This window comes from Etheostoma spectabile, chromosome 23, assembly GCF_008692095.1.
Source record: "Etheostoma spectabile isolate EspeVRDwgs_2016 chromosome 23, UIUC_Espe_1.0, whole genome shotgun sequence".
NCBI classification, from domain to species: Eukaryota; Metazoa; Chordata; class Actinopteri; order Perciformes; family Percidae; genus Etheostoma; species Etheostoma spectabile.
This window is the reverse complement of record NC_045755.1, coordinates 13524325-13545781: the sequence shown is the minus strand read 5'-3', so window position 1 is coordinate 13545781 and position 21457 is coordinate 13524325. Positions and strand designations below refer to the sequence as shown.

General features: G+C 40.6%; 1 protein-coding gene across 2 annotated transcripts; it reads right to left on the bottom strand.

Moving 5' to 3' along the window:
- Positions 1 to 10: 10 nt before the first annotated feature.
- Positions 11 to 20373, bottom strand: hgfa (hepatocyte growth factor a). 2 transcript variants are annotated; one of them, XM_032505417.1, is made up of 18 exons: positions 20122 to 20373; positions 16062 to 16224; positions 15812 to 15924; positions 15039 to 15153; positions 11586 to 11728; positions 11260 to 11380; positions 10951 to 11069; positions 8173 to 8344; positions 7830 to 7981; positions 6847 to 6940; positions 4829 to 4968; positions 2833 to 2865; positions 2490 to 2598; positions 2324 to 2398; positions 1535 to 1672; positions 1187 to 1293; positions 951 to 1084; positions 11 to 716 (listed from the first exon to the last, which is right to left on the bottom strand). In XM_032505417.1, the coding sequence occupies exons 1-18, from the start codon at positions 20183 to 20185 to the stop codon at positions 540 to 542; spliced, it is 2169 nt and encodes a 722-aa protein (XP_032361308.1). In that variant the 5' UTR covers positions 20186 to 20373; the 3' UTR covers positions 11 to 539. The 2 variants fall into 2 exon arrangements, with proteins under 2 accessions (XP_032361308.1, XP_032361309.1); XM_032505418.1 differs by having other exon boundaries at positions 7830 to 7963.
- Between the last annotated feature and the right edge of the window lie 1084 nt (positions 20374 to 21457).

Here is a 21457-nt window from a genome sequence, read left to right as displayed (position 1 = left end):
AACACCACAATTATTCATCTGCATCAAATGTGTTGGAAGTAATAAGATATGTTTTGTCCCACTCAACACATTAAAAAAGGTCCCAGTCACAGGAAGGTAACTCATGTGGTAACCTCCAGATAACTGGGTTTTGTCCATATTCAAGTATATTCCAGGAGATAATACTGAGTCATTGTCATTGTCTTGGTTTGCATGGCTTCAGAAATTCTGAACATGTCAAAATACAATTAGTATGCCGTAAATGTGCCAGAGACTTTGGTTGTAAAAAATATTTTTGGGGCGAAAAACTGGGATGTCTTCATTTGCAAAGTGGAAGAAAGGATGAGATTCCAATCGGTTTATCCAGTCTTCAATCACTAATCTGTCATCCCCGTAAAATGACAAATTCAACTACAAAATCTTTCCATTAGGTGATTTTCCTCATTTGTCCCCTGTGGTCCATGCTAGAGCGGTCTTGGAATTTGTTGGCCCAAAGCCGCCGCCCTCCTCTTGCAGGCTGTGGTACAGTCATAAATGGGGTTGATTTTCACACCACACAATCAGTTTCTTTCCAAACTGGGGTAAAGTTTGAACACTTTGTATATCCACTCAGAGTAGAAAGCAACGTTGACAAAAAGTGCAGGCTGTGATGAGGCGCATTTTGTCCTTTGGATGCTCACGCCAATGATGACTTTGCGCTCATGTTCCTGGCAAACCAATGGGCCGCCATTGTCTTTCTGCAAGAAAGGGTAAACAATGACACATCAGAGAGACAGCACGCTAACAAGGACGTTGTACTGTATTGTTGTCAAACTAAACCAAACTGTCATTTACATTTGACACTTTTGATTTATAGCGATCTGTGTTTGATATATGTTTGATGTAAACCATTTTCACTGGGACTAGTTCTTTAGAAATATAGTAAGTAATAGGTAGTTTCCATGAAGCATTCAGGTCCCTTCTGTTCTTACATCACATACGCCTTCTCCTCTCTTGCCACCAGCACATATTCTGCTTTCCCCAGCATCTCCTTTAATTTGTGAGCACATGTCATTGTTGACCATGGGCATGGTCAAAGCGTTCAGTGCATCATCGTATCCTGCATCTGAACAGAGAAGGATATGCAGTGTAAATGTTACAGACATTCTTGTAGTAATAGTGGTTGAAATGCAAAGTGGCATGGCATATTGGTGAAAGAAGACAGTACTTTTAGTTTCCCCCCATCCATACATGGTGCAGTTGGTGCCTTCGGTGATGTGACACTCTTTTACTGGAAGATGAATAGTGGAGGCACCTTCAGACACAGGGGCCGGACTAGAACAAACAGAATAATAGTCACAATTAACTAATTTTCAAAATAAAACATACTGTATGCGCACAAAAAAGGCACATACAGTAAAGCAAATAAGAGATGTAATTTTTTTTTTAGATCAACAAAAATTGATGTGGTGAAATTGGCACAGTAAAAAAGATTAAATAGTCTTCCATATGACTAGTTATGCTCTAACAGTAGGACATAAATTAGTGGAAACCTAGTAAGTAGTTGAGAACTTACTCTTCTAGTTTCAGCATAACCAAATTGGATCCTTCTGGGCCACATATCAGGCGAGAGATGCGTAGTCTTGGGTGGCGTGAGGATTCATTGAGGTGGCGCAGACCCACCTGCACACTGTAATCCTTGAGATCTGGAACACTGATGACCACAAGGACCAAGATGTAAGTTGTAAAGCTACCTGTACCCATACTAGAGTCAGGATATCTTGGACTCTGCTGCTTCGATCTTTTTTAGTGAGTCTCGAAACTTGATGGAATGTGCAACAGTAAAATGGCTGGAGTACTGCTTTAAGGTACTGTACAGCCTTTACCAGACCTACAGTGGTCTCACCTTTGACAGACAAATTTGAGCAAGGCAAAAAGTAGAGTCTTAAAGCAAACAATGTTTTTCCACGACATCAGGCTTAAAAAAATAAGCTAAAAGCCACTGATGTACACCATATGCAATACCTAGAGAACTGTTCATAACAACAGAGATAGGGGCATTTTCTTTAAAGTCAGTACTTCAGATGTGGAGATATTACATGTATGTGACTGGCTATGACACAGAAAACTAAAGAAGTTAAACAGATCTTCAGGGCAAACCATTCTGTTCCATATCTCAGGTCAAGCCTGTCTGGGAGTGAGTAACCTTCCGTAAACAGGATACACCCCACATCTTTACGTTAAACAGTATTAAAAAGAGGGCAGCAACCCAAAAAGAAAAGGTTTGAGAGACAAATGGAAAAGGTCAACGAGAGAAGGATGTGGTAAAAGTTTGTCAGACAGAGATGATAAGGTGGCATATTACCAGGAGGTGAAGCACTGTTGGTCTGTCAAAACCCAATCTTCTCTGATTAATGAGCCCCCGCACAAATGAATCTTCCTAAGAAAAAGAAACATTACAGTAGGTATAAAAGCCTAAAAACGGATACATTTGAAAGATTTTGGAAAAACACTGATGTCAAATGACTTACTCTCTTTGGATGCTCACAACCCAGCTGCCATCTGAACCTTGCACTTGGTGTCCGCCAACGATTCTTGTGTTTATATGCACAAAACATGATATCTTGGGCCCAGTTAAAGCTAAACAAGAAGACATTTTTATGGTGCATTTTAGATGGATGTGTTATTTACATGTTAATGTGGGGGGAATGTTTATTAAAACTGCAAAAGGCAACCATACAATATGATTTGTTCAGTCAGGTACATAACAACTGACAGATTTGATAAAAGAGTAAAAAGAAAAAAGGGACAAGATTATAGATAAGAGGACGAGGAAGAGGACTAGACTGATGAAAAAGCCAAAGCAATACTCACTGATCGGTTGAGGAGCCACTGTAGCTGATTCACCTGATAGAAGTAAAGAAAAGCACAACAGTAAGAAGAGACCTCACAGCAACAGCAGGAAATAATTTTGACCACTAACCATACATTAACACACAAAGCATTAAACCTGATTTAAAAAGGCACCCTTCTATACTTTATAAAGACTTATCTCTAAATCATTGTTGGAGGCTATAACACTCAGCAACCACAGCAAATAAATTTGCTCGAGACCCCAAAACCTTCATGGAAGATATGTTTTACATTATGGAAATTATTGTACAGCCATTTAAAAGAGGCTCTTAAAAGTGACCAGATTGAAACCAGCCAAAAGAAAATGGTGGGTCCGGCTGCTTGTGTGTGTTTTCCCCAGTAAAAGGATGGAAGCAGAGACCTGCATCTGTTTGATGTTTGAGCATCATGTATTCTCTGCTAATTGGACAAGACCACAGCTAACAGATTACATAAGCCACTAGACAAGCTGTATGACAACAAAGTTATGACATTTTAGTTAAAGTCTACAAAGACTGCAAAGCTAGACTACTTGTGTTATTTCATTGCGCTGCACCCATGTATCAACACTGTCTTCTTGTTTATACTGGATGCCAATTATTAATGCTCTTTCAGAAGCAGCTGTAATCAAAATGTGGCATTGGTCACATACTTGCTTGTGCATGTTGTGTTTACCTGAAAGATTAAAGGGGTCAGGCATGCTGATCAGGACCAAATCGTCCCTGGCTGACACTGAACTATCTAATCATGGTGACATTTTATGAGTAAAAGCATTAGCCTCAAACACTTTCTGCCACCTTTTGCTGTTGTTCTTGTTGCTTGATCAGAGTCTGCTGCTGACCTTACTACACATTCTAATATACTTTCCCCACTTTTTTGGGCTTTATGGCATGTTGCAGACAAGTACTATTAATTTCTGCAAACAAACACAAAATACACAATCTGTTATGTGCATACATATTTAAAAGCAAGCATCTCAAAGGCAAAGTGATGAAAATATACTTTCAAACGAATAGACAGTGACAGTTTTGGAATTCCCTAAAACCAACAGTCCACACCTGCTTTCTGCAGTAATTAGCCAGGTGCCCACAAGTGTGAAAATGTGCAGACCTTCAAAAATTCTTTTCTCAACATTTCACACATTCCTACTTTTAACTACAGCATATATATATATATATATATATATATACACACACACATACTTACATCAATTGCATCTGTATTGGCAGCAATCGATGTGCTGTGCTTTCAGAAATGCGTCTAAGATAGAAATCAAAGTTCTAAACATTTCTTAACGCTTATGGAAAGACACACACTTTGTGTTATTGAATTGAACTCTCACCACTGGAAAAAAACACTCTGCCTGTTCCTTTTTCACTTTAACAGGTACATACTTCCACTCTATCATTAACCTCCCCTCCTCCCTTTGACAGCTAGATTTTAAGCCATATTTTGCACAAATGAACAATGCTTTGTGGCTTGTTCTTAAAAACCGTCCACCCTAAAACATCAAGGGAAATAAATATATTTGCTTTCTTGCCAATAGTTAGAGGAGAAGAATTACACCACCCTACTGTCTGTAGGATAACTTTGAAGCTACAACCAGCAGTTGGTTAGTTTAGCTTAGCACAAAGACTGGAAAAAAGGTGGGAACAGCTATCCTGGCTCTGTTCAAAGTTCAACAAATCCACCTACCGGCACCTCTCAAGCTCACTAATTTAACATCTTTTTTGTTTTTAATCCACACTTAAACCCAAGTGACAAAATGATACATGGTGGTTTCAGTGTTTTGAGTCTTTGTGCTAAGCTTAGCTAATCAGCTGCTGGCTCTAGAAACCATGCAGACCTGAGAGTGATATTGATTATCTTATCCAACTCTTGTCAAGAAAGCAAATAATATCAAACTGCTCCAATTAGGTTCCGACGTAACACAGATGTATCTACTGTTACAGAGACAGAGGTAACTTAAGCCACTCACAGTGCCGCAGTTTGCAGTAGTCCCAGGCCAAACGGTTATTTGGATTGGTATAACACCAGGGGCCATGTTTGTCCCGGTCCGGGTTCCGGCAGTAGTTCTTCTCCAGCCCTACATGGGATTCTGTAGAGTGAGAATCCCCACTGTAAAACACACAAATACAGATTCTCATATTCCATTTAATATGTTGCACACATAACTAACACTGGGCCATGTCTAATGAAGATTCATAGACACACTCTAAGAACACACAAGCATGTGCATACATGGGGTCGCACACACACCATCACTCCCACACTGTACATACACACTGTAAGTAACCATGGTATGCCTGGAAAGTCTGACTCTGGCTTTCCTATAGTGCAATGAATCGACTGCATTTGCTGCACAGAGCCCGTAGAAGGAAACACAGAGTTTTGTGAAGAGTACTCATGGGAGTATAAAAGTATGCACTAAGCATTCAGCAGGGCTGAGACCAGCAGGAGCCACATCCTCTATAGAACGATTTAGTTGTGCTCCCCATTCGTAGGAATTCACATTTAATTGGGTCTTTTTACAATGGCTTTTACTTGGTTCTATGAGAATTAAATGTAATCTTCTGAGATATCCAAAATGTTACTGAAAAGCAATTACTCACTGGGAGTTTGGACACACACGCACACAAATAATGCTAAAATGCTAAGCAATGGTCAACAATTTGTCAGGAGGTGAAGATAATTCCACATCCCAGGAGAATGTTAAACAAGCTGAAGCTCTCAGCAGTTTTTCCTGGGATGACCCTTGACCTTGTGCAGGGTAGCCAGCATGTCTGGTTGCAGTCTATGCGAGGGAGCTGATTGGCTTTGATCTACTTTCCTCAGAAAGCACTTCCTGGGGTCAGGGGTCGGCTCTGGAACATGTCCATCTGTCTGTGCCATTTTGGCTTTTAAAATTCCTGTAAATTAAGTTATTCCAACAGCCTGACTTAAGCATGAAGCAACAACTCTGGAGTGGGGAACCTTTCTGTCAGGATGGGTCACAACAGGGTTTCCTCTCGTCAGATAGATGAAAAATAATTGGGCCTGGTATTGACCCCTGAGGAACCCCCTGATTTCCTCTTGCTGTTTGTTTTCACTGCTTAGCTTCATTCATATGAAGGGGATTTTCACAAGGCAATGGGAGCTAAGTCATCAACAAACACTCATCAACTCAGCTAAAAAGAATGTGAGCCTCTCAACATCTTCAGGGTTTCTCAGTAGAGCTTAAAGGTCCAATATGTAAAATATATTTACTGTAATAAATCCCCAAATGACCCCAATGCGTAAGCAGATATTAAGGAAACATGCTAAGTTGAAAACTATCTTTTCTTACAACAATGCTAATGCCAGTATTTTCTCCTTTTGAAATTTTCCTTTGTGTTTTGGCCTGTGTGTTGTTATCAACTGCCCAGTTTGACAGCCAGGCCGGGTTGCCAGATATACCTGTAAAAACGTAAACCTATTGTGCTACAGCTGTAAGGTTAGTACAGCCATGAAAGCAGTAAACAAACAAACAGGATCAACAAAGATATATTCTACCAGACCTAAAAAAATGTGACCAGAGATGTAACAAACCCTGGGTAAATATTGCAGATGTGTTTGAGAGATGGAGACAACTCAGAGCCCAAAAGAACACTGAGTTGTCTAATTTCCTCCTGTACAGCTAAGCATTAGCTTCAGTCTAATTTGTCACGGCTGCAAGGGACGGGCATTTTATGTCATTTCAACATTTGTGTACTCACATTAAATGCCATGCTAACCCTGCTAACTGTTAACGCATCTAGCAACATCGTTGTGGATGCTGAAGTTTCAGCCTTGCAGCCTCTTTGAACTGTGAGTCTGGGAGCTGGGGAGACGACTCGCTCCAGTATGTTGGATTTGTACTGCAGTAACTATTTTAAACGCTAGCTGTCAGTATTACATATTGCACATTTAAGCTTGACTAGGAGTTAAAAGAAAAAGAAAAACAAAACATTTATTATGTAGAATAAATAACTGTATTACCTGTTTATGTGATGCAACCAGTCTGCACAGGGAATCCCAGATCGAGTTATGGATAAAGTGCCCCTGTACGTCTCTCCGTTGTCTTCATAACATTCTAAGGAAGAAAAGGGATATTATTATTTCAGACCTTCTTGTTAAATATTCCCAGGATAGCCTAAAATTACTCAGCCCAGCAGTTTTGCAAACACTTAAATGCAATCAGTGAGTGAGCATTACCCAAAGAACTACATACATGATTTGGGTGGTGGCTATCTTTCTCATTGATGCAAACATAACATAATTAAGTTCAGATTTTTGGCTTGTTTTGTGGTTTAGATGACTTGAATGTCAAGGGCCCCTATGTAACCGGTGGTAGCAATCTTTAAACCTTAAAATGTCTGTTCCTAAACAGAAACAGAAGAGGGGCTGTAGTAACTTGAAAACAGACTGGCTGCAGTTTAACATGTGTGGTAATCTTACTGTAAATGTAAAGCAGAGAAACATGGGAAATGATAGCAAGCAGTAATGCCAAAGTCTGGTATTGTTGTTCTTCCATGAAACGGAATTCATTGGGCAGCATGCTGCCAAGTGGCCCAGTCCTACGGGTACTATATAAAAAGTGTCTGTGTAACTTTACTTTGCAAAAACATGCACTTGGCTTTCAACAGCATTTTTTCGTTCTGTATTCCAAACATATTATTCAAGAAACAACATTGATATTTTAAATTCTTTTGTAGTGTATTGCTTAACATCAGTATTCTTTAATTAATAGTATGCCATTTTGGGAAATACATAAAGTTAAATTCATTCATATCTGTGAGGTAAATATGTAGCTAGAGCCACCAGCTTGCTTAGCTTAGCATAAAGACCAGGAACAAGGGTAAACAGTTAGCCTACAGTGAAAGTAGTATCAATTTTCTCGTCTAACCTTTAGAAATAACATAAATAAGCCTATTTCCCCAAATTTTGTTGTTTTCATTAAAATTCTAAGTACAGTAATTTACCTATTTTTTGTGTGGCCTCAGCATCACACCTGGGGATGTTGGTGCAGTTGGCTACCCTCTGATTAGGGTCTGTAGTGAAGCACCATGGGTAATCTGCACCATCAGGGTTACGGCAGTAGTTCTCTCTGAGATCTCTAAAACACATACACAAACTACAATTTAAATGATGGTGCTGATGTATTTTTTTTTACAGCAAAGCTGTTATTTATTATGTTTCATGCTCATATTTTTTCTTTTTGGCATTCCGACAGACAAATGCTCAAAATTAACAATTCACCTCCTTGACACAGCGGACAGAAATTAATTCAAGCTCTCAAGGGGCCATGATACAAACATTACTCACTTGCATTTGAAGTTCTGAGGAAGAAAGGAGTGGTTATGGGGCAACTGTAAGTCCCAGCGCTGACATGTCACACCCTCCGGAGTGACATTCATTGTGCCTCTGTAATCTGTGCCTTTTCCCTGGACACAGGATGTTGTTACATTGACATCTGTGTCCTCACTCAAGTCAGAATCTAGCAAAAAAGTAAAAGACATACATTGTAATTGGGAGTGTAAGAATGAGAAAGAAGGGTTACTAAAGACAGTGAGATGTAGAAACCGAAGGCAGAGGAAGGAAGGGGCGGGAAGAAGGGAGATGTTAATCCCCTGAAGAATGTGTCATGTTAAACATAGAGACAGATGATCAAAAACAGTAGCACTCCCCGTCTTCATTCCCCCATACATTTTTAGAGAGTCAGCAGCTTCAGGTTCCTCTGGGTTCACATCAGCGAGGATCTGACCTGGATTCACCCCACTGACATTATCACAAATTCTGCTAGACAACGGCTCTTCTTCCTTTGCAGGCTTAAGAGGTTCAACATGGACTCCAGGCTACTCTAGAACTTCTACAGGTGCACTTAGTATCCTGAGTGACTGCAGCACCAACTGGAATGGCAGTTACTCCCCCCTTAACTGTAAGGCTCTACAGAGGGTGGTGAAAACTGCTCAGCACTTAACCGGGACAGAGTCGTCATCCATGGTGGACCTCTTTAGCCAGTGAGGCAGGAAGAAGGCCAACAGGATAATCAGAGACCCAAATCACCCAGGTTCTGCAAATTTGCTCTGCAAGTCACTCTCAGTTACAACTGAGAAGGGTCTGGTGTCAACCAGGCTAAAAGGGAGCCTGAGACCCAAGATTTTCAGTGACAACAACTGCTTCTGTAATTGTTGTGCATTTGACATTAAATAACTTGATTCCTAACTTAAACCTTGTCTCAATTGTGTTAGGGAACTTTCTGTGTATTCATGCCCCACATTCTTGCACCTACAGTAGGGACCTCCACAACAATATGCATTTAAATTGCGGACGGCACACAATTTTACAGATTGTTGTAACAAAAACCCAGAGCTTGATCATACTTATGAATACATCTTTGCATGAACATTAAACACTAAAGTTGTGTTTCTGGTGAATTTGTTTATTGCAACCCAACCAAAGATATCACATCCAACCCGGTCTGGCTGGGGCAACTTTATCCACTGGAAAACTATTCCAAACATCTTTAGATGGAATTCTGCAGGAATAGCAGTACATGGGGAGCGACTTCTCCCCTCTGGATTTCTGTCTCTGTTTCTTTAGCCTTTGACAAATGAGATGGGAGAAGATGGAGGAGGAAAGGGAATGTTTTGAGGCAGAAATGAAAAGGTGGATGGAAAAGAGGGATTCTTTGGCTTGATGTAATGCATGCCAGTGTCTGTGTGCACTGCGTGGTACAGGTCAATGGTTTTTATCTTTCTGAGGGCAGGCATTGAGGGATGCACACATCTGGACAAATGCAGATCCTCCACCCTCGCTGTAAATCATAACATGTACTGTAAACTACATTTGTGTATGTGTCAGAGACAAAGAGAGATGCTCCGTGTGTTTGTGGGTGTGCATGTAGGAATATTTCCTTGAGGTTTCAAAGAAAAAAAAAAGAATAAATTCTTCAATGGCGTCTCCTCTTTTTTTCTTTTCCCTTTGTCTTTTGTAATACACATGAAGGCACACATTATGTAAACTACAACTCTGTCAGACTCTGTCAAATGTGATATGACTGAATTTATATTGTTTATCTCCTCAACATGTATGTCTAAAAACACATAGTACCCTATCAAATACAATAGGGCTGCAATTAGTGACTTACAGCTGTAGCACTTTTCATCATTATTTAATCTGTAGATCATTTTTTCAATTAACCAAGTATTTAGTATATATATATATAATAGTGGAAGCTGGAACCGGAGACAATTTGGCATTTCCTCTTAATGAGTAACTTCAGCTTGCTTGTGTAACCTCGGTTCTCTGAGTAGCACATGAGAGATGTCTCAACAGTGTTTTGATTATGGTGTTAGATAGTGCTGTCAAACACGTCAATACAAAATCCCCCAGGTTTTCAACTGGATTGAGATCTGGCTATTATATATGATTCACATCATTTTCATACTAAGCAAACCATGCAAGTATCTTTGTGTGTCTTGTATGGCAACATCTGCATTCATTATGTTCCTTTAATTTGTCACTTGTTTGTATAATGTACATCAAGATTTTCATACCACTAAAACAACTATTAAGCCTTCTAATGGCCATGTGAGGCATCTCTGTACAATAGCATCTATTGTCCAACACCATTTTACAGCCACTTGTCATCTGTGAGTGGTCTCAGAAAAACACTTCTGGCTCACTGAAGTCAGACCCTTCCCTTTTACAAACAACCCATTTACTCTTCCTTGTTTCGGTAGAAGCAGTTGAAGTCAAGCACCACATGAAACACCCAGCCGGAGAAACAAAAGCATTATGTGACTCTGGGAGGGGATAAGAAGAGCTTTCTTACTCCGACCACCACAACCACCAAAGTCCTGAATGTAACAAACCCCCAAGCGTCCTCAAATCATTAGCAAGTAGCACCCAACCACAGAATGTCAAAACCAAGCAAGGGATCCTGAATGACATGTCCACTTTTGGTTCTTTTAATGGCTTTCTAACTTTGTGATACACACTGTTATAATAATCATACATCAGTTAAAGGTCTTTAGTTGATTTGTCAAAGACTTTGTCCACATAAACCCAAGCCCCACACTAAAGTACATAGGCTCTTACCACATAAAGTAATGTTGCAGTACTCCCACGGAGTTTTGGGATCCATGGTGTAGCACCAGGGACGAAGACGATTATCTGGATTACGACAGTAGTTGTCCTTTAAATCTTTTTGCCGATACCTGAGAGAGGAGACAGAGAGGATACCGAGGAGGAACGAAAGAATTTAGAAGGAGAGAAGTGAGTCATAACAACTGGTGAGGTCTACCTCTCCTGAGTATTAGCGTCAGTTATTTAAGCATCTGTCATGGGTGTGTGCAGCATTGTCCGTGAGAAAGGTTAGTGTATGTGATTATCAGCTTTGCAGCTTACTTTTTGGGTTGGAAGTGGTGTTTGTGAGGCCTTACTGAGTCCCATCTCTGGCACTCCTTGCCCCTCTCCGTATGGTCCATTTTGCCCCGGTAATCTTCCCCATTACACATCATGCAGACTTCTGGTCCACAAAGAAAACAACATTCATCAAAACTTGCTTTCCTCTAGTAATGAAAACACAATATATGACTTCAAGATGGAAGTAAACTACAGACCTTAATTAAATGTTCAAACACCTCTTAAAAAGATACATAACAGCAAATTTGTAATATTAATCTAAATTATTTTGACAAAATATTATTGATGGGTGACCTCGTTTGTCTTACCCTCTGAGCACTGTGGTATGCCACACTCCTCGGCTCGTACGTTGGGGTCAGTGGTGTAGCACCACGGGCCACCAGGGTCATTGTTGGGATTACGACAGAAGTTTTCCCTCAGGTCTTGATTTGGGTACCTATCAGGATAAAACCTACAGGGGAGTAGACAGACATGGTTGAAATTGTTAACTGATACTGTAAGCTGTACAAATACATTTTAGGGAGTACTTGCACACTTGGCTGCTCCAGTGGTGTAAACAGTACCGTACCTGTCTGCTAGTGCTCTCAGTAACAAAACAAATAAATTCAAAAGGCATTGACATTAAGATTAAAGCTTCATTCTAAGAAATGCTAGTGCCTATAGTGTGACCAGGTTACATTTCCAATTCTAGAATGAACAGTCACTTAAATCGTATGCGAATTAAGTAATCAATATGGTTCTTCTCTTCAGGTTTGCACCTTTTGCATGACTGCCTTACCAACTCCTACCATGTCCCAGCTCCCTCATGTGTGAAGCAGGCAGACTCTGTCACAGCACAGTAACCACCAACAGCACAGAACAATGCCACGAACCACTTGGAGCAGACCAAGCAGGTCTTTTGCTGGCAGCCTTTGAACACGTTTAAACCTAATCCCTCTCTGTCATCGGGTACCTCACGTCAGTGTGAGCTAGCGACTGTAAGACTGTAAGAAAAAGATCCTGGCTAGTCCAAACATATGGGATGTAACAATGAGTAGCAGCATGAGACCCCAATACTAAATGAGTAGTGTGTGAAATGTGTCTTCTGTCAGGGCAGGATGATGAAAAGCTGGCATGTCAGCACCCCCTGATCCACGCTGACCACATTCCCCCCTCCCACCAAGGGAGACAGAGAGGGAAGACAGGAGACAAACTTAGTAGTCATAGAAGAAGGGTGAAAAGAAACAAGGTAAGTGACTGACTTAAGTGCTTAAAAAAGAAAAAGTGTGCAAAATGGAGTGTGCACAAAGGCGAGAGCTCTGTGTTAAATAGATGATTTAAAAAGAAACAACATGTGCAGGAGAAAAGAAAAGAAAAAAGAAAAGAACCAGTCCACCTTCCCTTCAGCAGCTTGTCTGAACACACTACCCCAGACAATGACTCTTTTCTTGGGGGAGTCTGCTCTGCTCTCCCCTCCGTGCCCTGGGGCTTAAGCAAGGCTTCTACACTAATGCATAACATCATTCAACCCAAAACTGGAAGAAGTCTCAAGCATTGAACTTAACGAAAAAGAGAGAAAAGGGGCACGTTCCTGAGCTACAGACTATAGTCCCAACTACAGAAAAATATAAGAAGGGTTAAACATTTTACTCATGCATGTAACTACAACAAAAACACTTGTTCCCCTCATTGCAGCACTCTGAAAAGTGCCAAAACTCACATCTGTTGTGTGTAACTCACAAGCTCGATACATTGCTATCGTAATACAGTATCCTAATTTATAAATGGAATTACAAGGTCCCTCACTTCACAAAAAAAGGTTGCATCTGGTGAGAGTCTGTAAAAGACCGCTGCATGGGAGCAAGTTAGCCATAATGATGTTGCACTAACAGATGTTGGCCAGTTATTCATCTCTTTGCCAAAGTCTGTTCCCATCGGAGCGCAGACACACATGCTTTGCTCTCTGGGCCGGCATAACATGTTGGCTAGATCTTGTATATCACTAAAGATCAAATCTAGAATTGAAGTAACTGCTGCAAAAATGTCTTACAGCATGCAACAAAAAGGTAGCTATGCTGCAGTGATGTAGCAGTATTCAGAGATGAAAGCAACGAAAGCAGTGACTTTATGTATCTTAAGACATAAATAAGGATTTTTGGAAGAAGTGTGTGACAGCTGACATTTTTTAAACTGCTCATGTAAAAGGAGTGGTGCAATTTTGGAAAATGCACTAATTCGCTTTTGTGCTGAGAGTTGGAGAAGTTCAATATCATATTGTTTTACCATCAGACAAGCCGTGCTAGCTGTTTCTACCTGTATCCAGTATTTGTGCTAAGCTAAGCTAAATGGCTGTTGGTGCTATTGCTTCATTTTTAACATGCAGACAGGAGAGTGGTATCTAAATTCTCATCCAACTCTCTGCAAGCAGCTGTGTGTTTCTGAAGCTGAGCCAGCTCACTGACCGCCCACTGGAAATGTGTAGAAAAATAAAAGAATGTCCCTATGGGACTTAAACGATTGCAATGTTATCTATTGTTATTAATATGAACACACATTTTCCATTCTCCATGCTTGGCTGGACATCAATACAGACTTCTTTCAGAACCTTGGTTCAAAAACTAAATATAGTCAACAGGTGGAAGTCCCATTCCTGGAAGGGAACCTCCTGAGAAATCACCCCTGGCCCACGCTGATCGGTGAAGCATGAAAATAATAGTTACCTGAAGCTCAAACGGTGCGTGGTTCATTATGGTGGTAATTCTCAAACAGCGGGACAGTCCCATGTTAGGTAACCCCACAGTGGCACTAAATCTCCCTTAAGTAAAGCTCCCTTTGACCCTTTGAAAGTTAAAAGTTGCTGACAAGCCGGGGCGATGTTACATTTGCCATCTGGGACGAGGACTGGAACCGTGTGTCAAATAAACAATGACAAAGGATTCCTAATGTAAAGAGCTGCTTCTGAAAAAGGAAGGGAAGAAGAGAGGAGAGGATGGGGATCAACACTGTAATGTGTTTAATTGTGGGGAACCACTGAACTTGTATTTTCTCTCAGTATGTCTGTTGCTTTGTGAGCTTAGCTGGACAACAGAGAACACATGACTATACAGTTCTGCACTTTTTTTCTTTAATTTTCCCTCCCTTCTGTCTATTTTTCACTCTGCACTCCTTCAAACTCTTATTACTCTGTCTCTCAAACCCCCTCCCTGTCGCAGTTAAAATATCTTGTAACTAATGAGCACCACTAATGAGATGCTGGCACTGAACCATCGTCACAAATTCACTGATCTGCAGCCAAGGGAAAACATCTTTGGGATACACCTGATGAATGCAGCAGGAAAACAACCTCAATGGAGAGGACATCCCTGCACGTGCTGAAAGAAGTCAGACTTGTTTCTGGCTAAACGTTCAGCCACCTCTGAGCCTCCACCTTCCCTTAACCCCTGAGGTGCAGGGGATGATCTAAAGCATCTATAAATCAGATGCTGAGGTCTGTTCAATATCAGACACAGAGAAAAAATAAAGGAGCATCCAGGAAGGTGGCGGCAGCTTAAAGATTAGAGAAGTAGACTTTGAAGGCTGCTGGTTCAAATCCACAGAAATCTGGCAGGGGGAAGTGAATTATTCACACCTTCTAATCCTTAAAAAGTGTCATCAAGCAAGGCACTGCATCCTCAAAGTCAAATGTGCATGTTTATAACCATTCCTCCTCTCATTTTGCTTTGCTTATTCCCAGCAAAAATGTAACTTGCGTACTCTTTCTGGGTTGAAAAGAGAGGACTTACGTGTGTTCATTGATGTTATTATCTGACCAAGCTTGGCAAGTGATGTTTGACTTTGTCCAAGACCTCCTCCCTCTGTAGTTGTCCTTGGTGCTGATGATACACTCCCTTATATAATCTAAGTAAGAACAAAGGGCATAAAAAGCATTTGAAAACATTCATTCATCATCTCACTTCTACAAACTGTGTCTGTGTACTCTTCATGCGTCGATTTCTACACCGTTTATTCAATTAAAAGTTGATTTGCTTTGGCTACCTTGACCACCTGGAATTTGATTTCCCATGTATGGTCAATAAGACGTGTTTAGAGGGAGCTTTTTAGTATTTTACAGCTTGTGTGTTATTCCCAACCGACAAGTGCCAGAAGTTCATTAAATGTCACCGGTGGGAGTTTCTGTAAATTTCGCAGTAAATTCTAAAGTGCTAGATTCCACAGCCTGCACCGGTGAAAACCTTTGCGTTCCAACTGTAAACGATGAATTTTTTTGTTTACATGACACTTAGGCCTGCTACATGTTGATGCGTGTGACTCTCCCGACTGGAGTGATTAAACAGCAGGGTGTGAGGGGGGGGGGTTGGTTGCTTTTATTGTGTCAACAAAAAAACCCAAAGACCTTAAAGAGCGGGGAGCCGGCGCAAGTAGCACAACCTGCAATCACCAACAATTTGCATGTGTAAATCTGTCAGCACCTGAATGTTCACACGAGAAAAACACCAGAGGGCGAAAACTCAACTTTAAGAGGCTTTGCCACTAAAGATAAATAAATAACATTTACCTTTTTTTTCATACAAAGTAAAGTTGACGTTGGCCTGCTTCTGCACGCCATGGGTGAAGCGGTCAAAAGGAAGCAAGTGGCATTTCCTGTTGTGCCGCTGAAAGTTGAAAGCTCTGTAGAATCACACGGGAAGTAGTTGAGAGATGAACAAACGATAAACGACAGAAATGTAAATACTGGGTTTAACATAGGAGGAGTGTAGGAGTGAGGGGAATGTTTCAGGAAAACACAGTAAGAAAATAGAACTCACCTGCAGTTGAAGCTTTTCTTGACCTTCTTGCACTTGCGTGCGCACTGTTCCTGCGATCGGCTGTTTCGTACCAAAGGGGGCTGAGGGCAGTCTGTGCAAACCAGCATGTGACTCTCAGTCTTTTCATACTTCTGTAATGACTGATGAGTCCTTCTACAAAAACCTGCAAGGACGTGAAGAACAACAACATCTAAATGTTTTTTGTAAAGCCATTACATTCACTGTTTGGTTGGAAGAAGATGGAACCTGCTAATGCCAGGTTCATCTCTTATTGTAGATACCGCCTGTTTCTCATATGGAAATACCATTCACATGAACACACGAGTTGTAAGTATGCCTTCAATATGGAAGTCGCAAATGGATGATCACGTCAGGCAAAGTCTGTAATTAATCTCAAATTTTCTGGATATAGTGTTATATTGTCAATGCACAATATTTGTAGCCATTTACATGAAAAACTTTTCAATCATAGAACTGTCTTAAGTGGTCCATTGACGTGAATGCTTGCAAGTCTTAAACATTGGTTTCCTCCCCATCTCTACCATTCATCCCGTATGGTATAAACACTACAAGGACTGATTTAGCCAGTAGCCAGCTCTGTTGAGGACTGCTAAGGTGGCATTTCTCTCTAAAGCCACCAGCATTAATTCTGGTTCATATTTTATATTTCTTTTTTCCAAACAGATATCCACTGCAGGGTTATTTAATGGCATGTGATTCAGAATAACAGAAAAAAAACTTTTTCAAAGGGCATCCTGGCTTGCATGTTGTGCCGCCCTCTCTCTGTTTCCTCGTTTTATGACTGTATCTACACTTCAGCTATCAATTAAAGACTGGTAGCCATGGCCAAACATTTCACCACTGTTTGCAAGGTGCCGGGGATGTCAAATCAATGAGACTATCTCCTATTAGACCATTAGAACACCGGGAGCCATGAGCACTGGTTTCAGAGTTTTGGCATGGAGGAAGTGTTGCAGATATGAAAATTATTTCACTCTCATACATGAACTGGTTGGCCAGCTGTCCATGAAAGCATCCTTTGACCACAGTTTGCTTATAGCCCCATGCTTGTTGGCATGTTAGCAACCGCACTGCTGAATCCTACTGAAACATCATTGTGCATATCCTGAATCCCTGAAAAGAGTGTTGTTTCGCAGCTCTTTAGAAAACCTTATTTCAGGTCATGCTTCAGCTGTGCTGGTCAAACCGTGGTAGCGGACTAGGTTAAGGACTAGGCATCAAGTGTGTCCAGGATCAAAACCCAGCTCAAAATTCTACCCAGCACTCCCGCTTCAAACCAAGGAAGCTGCCTGTGGCGTGCTGAACTGAAGACAGCCAAAAGAACAGAATGATGTCCATCCAACAGGCTGATGCCCTCCAGTGCCTCAGTTATAGATTAGATGCTCATTGAAGCACATCTTTCATTTTACTGCTTTTAGAATGGCCCACAAATCCACTTTTTCCCAAAACCTTTATTAACTTCTTGGTATTTGTAATGCTACAATTTTATGTTATTGTAGTCACATTTTTGTGATTCCAACATAATTCCTACGGTTACTTGAATGCATGACTCCTTATCAAACATCAGTCTTCTTTTGTTACACTACTACAATGACATTTTTTTAATTCCCTTATTTTTAGCAACAAAAGTAGCATTTATCTTAAGTGAGCAAACCAAGATGCAGTTGGAATTCCCTTTTCGCAGACAAGCTTGGATGCAACTCATCATTAATATTACCTAAGAACGTTGTTTGCATACATTGTAGGTATAGTCTCTCAGCTATTGACATAGAAAACATACAGTATGTGGAAAAATGGCAAACTGCCAAAGTTGGATAAAGGTCATGTAATTAATTATTTTTCGTTTTAGTAACAGGTCTTTGTTGAGAGCCATTTGTTTGAAAGAAGTACATCGAAAGAGAATATCATTCCAGAGACATTGGCATGTATATTACATCCAAGTGGGTTCAAAAGCAGGACAAAACCATATTTTAAGTTCATATCCTCTGTGATACAAATCATTCATTTCAACCTACTGGAAAAAGTTAAGAGGCCATTCTTCAGCAGAATGGAGTTCAACTGTAAATGCTTGTTTTGGAGGACTATGGCAGCATCTTTAAATGCATTGTATTTTCAGTTTATAATTAGGGGCAAGTGCGAAATAAATCACACAGTAAAATATCATGCTACCGAGTTACAGCTACATGCTCCTTTGCCAAGTTCCGACACAAGACGTTGTGTGTGTGCTTAGGATATTGTAAACTGTGGGGCGTTTAGAGGCTCCTCATGGTTGAAAATGATTTTTTGGGGAGGACTTGTTATTAATGTTTGGTCTCCACTGGACCACATCTGGCACTCATCACAGTGTTGTTCCAGCCCTGATGTCTGGCCAGGCTGCTCAATTAGATTTCACTTAGTCTCTTCCTCTCCTTGCAGTCGAACTCCTGCTATCTCCAAATCCCAAACGTTTGCTGAAGTTGGAGATTATAATAAAACGTGCTTTATGGGCGAGTGTAAGAGAGGTGAGATTTAATGAGAAGAGACAGCCATAGCTTACATGGGTCCTGCTTTAAGCTTGGAAAACGTAGATAGGAAAGGTGAATGACTGACACTCTGACCTTCCTCAGGAACTTCCAATTAGGTGCCCTTGAGCAAAGAACTTAAGTGTCAGCTGGATAAGTATTTTAATGACGCTTTTCTAGAAAATAAGCTACAAAGAATCAACTATTGATACAGTAATTACAAAATGTGTACATTTTAGAGCAGTGTGAAAAAAACGGTACGATATGAGCAACAGGAAAGTAGCAGGTTCAAAGGGTGCCTCTGTCTGGGAATTAAGCAGACATTACATCTGCTTCAGAGAGCGCAAAATGTGGAACTGGGCTCTGCAGCCAGATGTTTACACCCCCCCCCCCCTCCCCCAAAACCTCACACACATACACACACAACACACACACACACACACACACACACCACACCCACACACCCACACACACACACACACACACACACACACACACACACACACTCTCTCTCTCTCTCTTTTCTATCTCTCTACCGGGACAAACGCACGAATGCCAGAGTCCCGGGTGCGCATTTTACTTTCCCCAACTCCAGGGCAGTCAGAGGTCAGGGTCGGCACCCTTGGAGGTGATAACTATGGATTCAGTGCTTTACTCAGTGACATGTCAGCGGGGCGGATGTAAGCCGGGACACTTAGTGTCTGTAACCATCCGATACTCTTGCGCTTTTTAAAAGAACGGCACGGAGTTCGTTTGGATGCGTTTAAATGACGGTTGGCCGTGTGCGACACAGGCTGTGCTGCGACATTAAAGGAAGACATGCAACGCATCTTGGTCAGTCCAAGTAATGCAGGGGTGTCTATTAGCCTAAATGACCGGGACCAATATCTAAAGTTTAATTACAGACAGAGACGTCAGCAGACGCACTTCAAATAAAGCCAATTATCCACGGGCTTTTTAAAAAAAAATGTATTACTAAATAATATTGCACAAGACAATATTTTAAGGCATCGACCTTTAGATCTATTTGCAAATTTGCGATTGGAAATTTAAATTAAATGGTAAACGTACATAATGGGAAACCCCAGGGGAATCAATGGATTTCTAAAAATGAGGAGCAATTTGATGAGTTGCTCAATTATTTCATTCAAAGTTTTGTTGTACCACACAGTTACTGAAAGTTTGGAATTATACTCTCCCTGAAAAATAGCATCATTAGCCTCACCTTCCAACATTATTAAATTGTCACTCACAGTAATTCATCAAAGAGAGCGAGCCGAAACCAACTAGACAGGCAACATGTTCATACAATGCCATTAATAATGAGATAATAACCGATTAAGAACAGCAAGTACGCTGCTTTACGCCACGTCCTGATTGACAATATTCAAAATATATTTCTCACTTTAATGGATAGAAAGCATGCAGAAAAGAAGAAATCCGATTAGATTTAGATTTGAGGTAAAAATGAATTACAGCAGACATTAATCATGTAGATGTTGAACATATCCTAGAAAGCATGGCTCTTCGTGTCTTACCTGTGCCCAATACAGTGACTACAACACACACCACAGTTTGGTAAATCCATATGTTTGTCCTCATGGTTAGGAACTTGAAAGCAGGTTTTTAGAATCCAGATTAATTGAGCGACAGACTCAGTGGTTGTATAAAGTCCAGAGTGGCTGATGACCAGCTAAAGACTTGCCTTCCTCACACAGATGCCACTTTTCCAAAAAACCACACGTCCTCGGTTCAACCCCCTTTTACTTGAGTTTGTGCTCCTCTCTATCAGCGTCTCTCCTCACCATTGTCAAGTCCAGTGGATTAAATAGTGCAACCTCCGGGTGTTATTTTCAAAATAAATCGGATGTGACTCACTGTTCTGCACTGTTTCAGTCTGGTGATATTTCACATTTCATTTGTTTTTTTATTGTCAGCAGATACCAAAGAACAAAAGCAACAATTAATGGATCCTACCAACAAATATAGTCGGTGTAGCCAAAGTCTGATATAGTTTAATAGACATGGTCATCCAAAAATTATTAAAACACATTCTACTGGTTGCTTCATTACAATGAACATGGGCACGATATTCTGAGTCCATCACATTTACCCCATTCGGTTGCCTTAGATACTTACAGGGCACTAAGGGTGTATTAATTCCCATCTGAAGAAAAAAAGGCATGCCTAAGATTTTCTTAGGCATGCCAGTCTTATTTTGCAAGGGCACTGAGAGGTTATCTGTGGTAAACAAAAACACTAAAATTACGTCCAATTCTCCCAGTTATCAAAAACATTTTTAGCATATTTCTATAAGAATGCAGGATTAAGCGTGATTTCATTAATCAAACAACTCAGCCAGAATAAACCAACAGTGAACAGTGAAACAGTGAACAGTGAAAGAATAATGCTTTGGTTGTTCTGTACACCCCTCCAACTGGTGCAGCTTTACAAAGAAATGTTAGTGATTTGCTTTATTTTGAAAGTTTCATTTCTCATTTGCTAGTCATGCTGTATTTTGACTGAGAGGACTAGTTTGTGGAGCGCTTTATCATTGAGTGTTTTTAATATGTCAGGCTTTTTTAAAACACCGTGGTGTATTGACACCTATGATTGACACACATGTGGCAACACTTTCTAAGGCAGTGGTTCCCAAAGTGAGGTCAAGAGACCCCCAGGGGTCCTTAACAGGATTCCAGGGGGTCCCCAGCAAAAAGGCAAATCATTTATTTTCACTAGAATTCCAATTCATAAGTAACACACTTACAGAATGTATGAATGTTTTGAAAATCTCTCTTGGTCATGTTTATTCTCTTGTGTTATCTTTTAATTGTTTTAGTTTATCAGCTATTGATTCCAATTGACCCTTTCGGG

Coding starts and splice junctions, on each gene's coding strand:
- hgfa (XM_032505417.1), bottom strand. CDS start 20,185: ATGAGGACAAACATATGGATTTACCAAACTGTGGTGTGTGTTGTAGTC. Junction 2,599..2,832: donor AGTGGCTCCTCAACCGATCA/GTGAGTATTGCT, acceptor CTTCTTGTTTAG/CTTTAACTGGGCCCAAGATA. Junction 1,085..1,186: donor TGGATGGGGGGAAACTAAAA/GTACTGTCTTCT, acceptor TTCTCTGTTCAG/ATGCAGGATACGATGATGCA.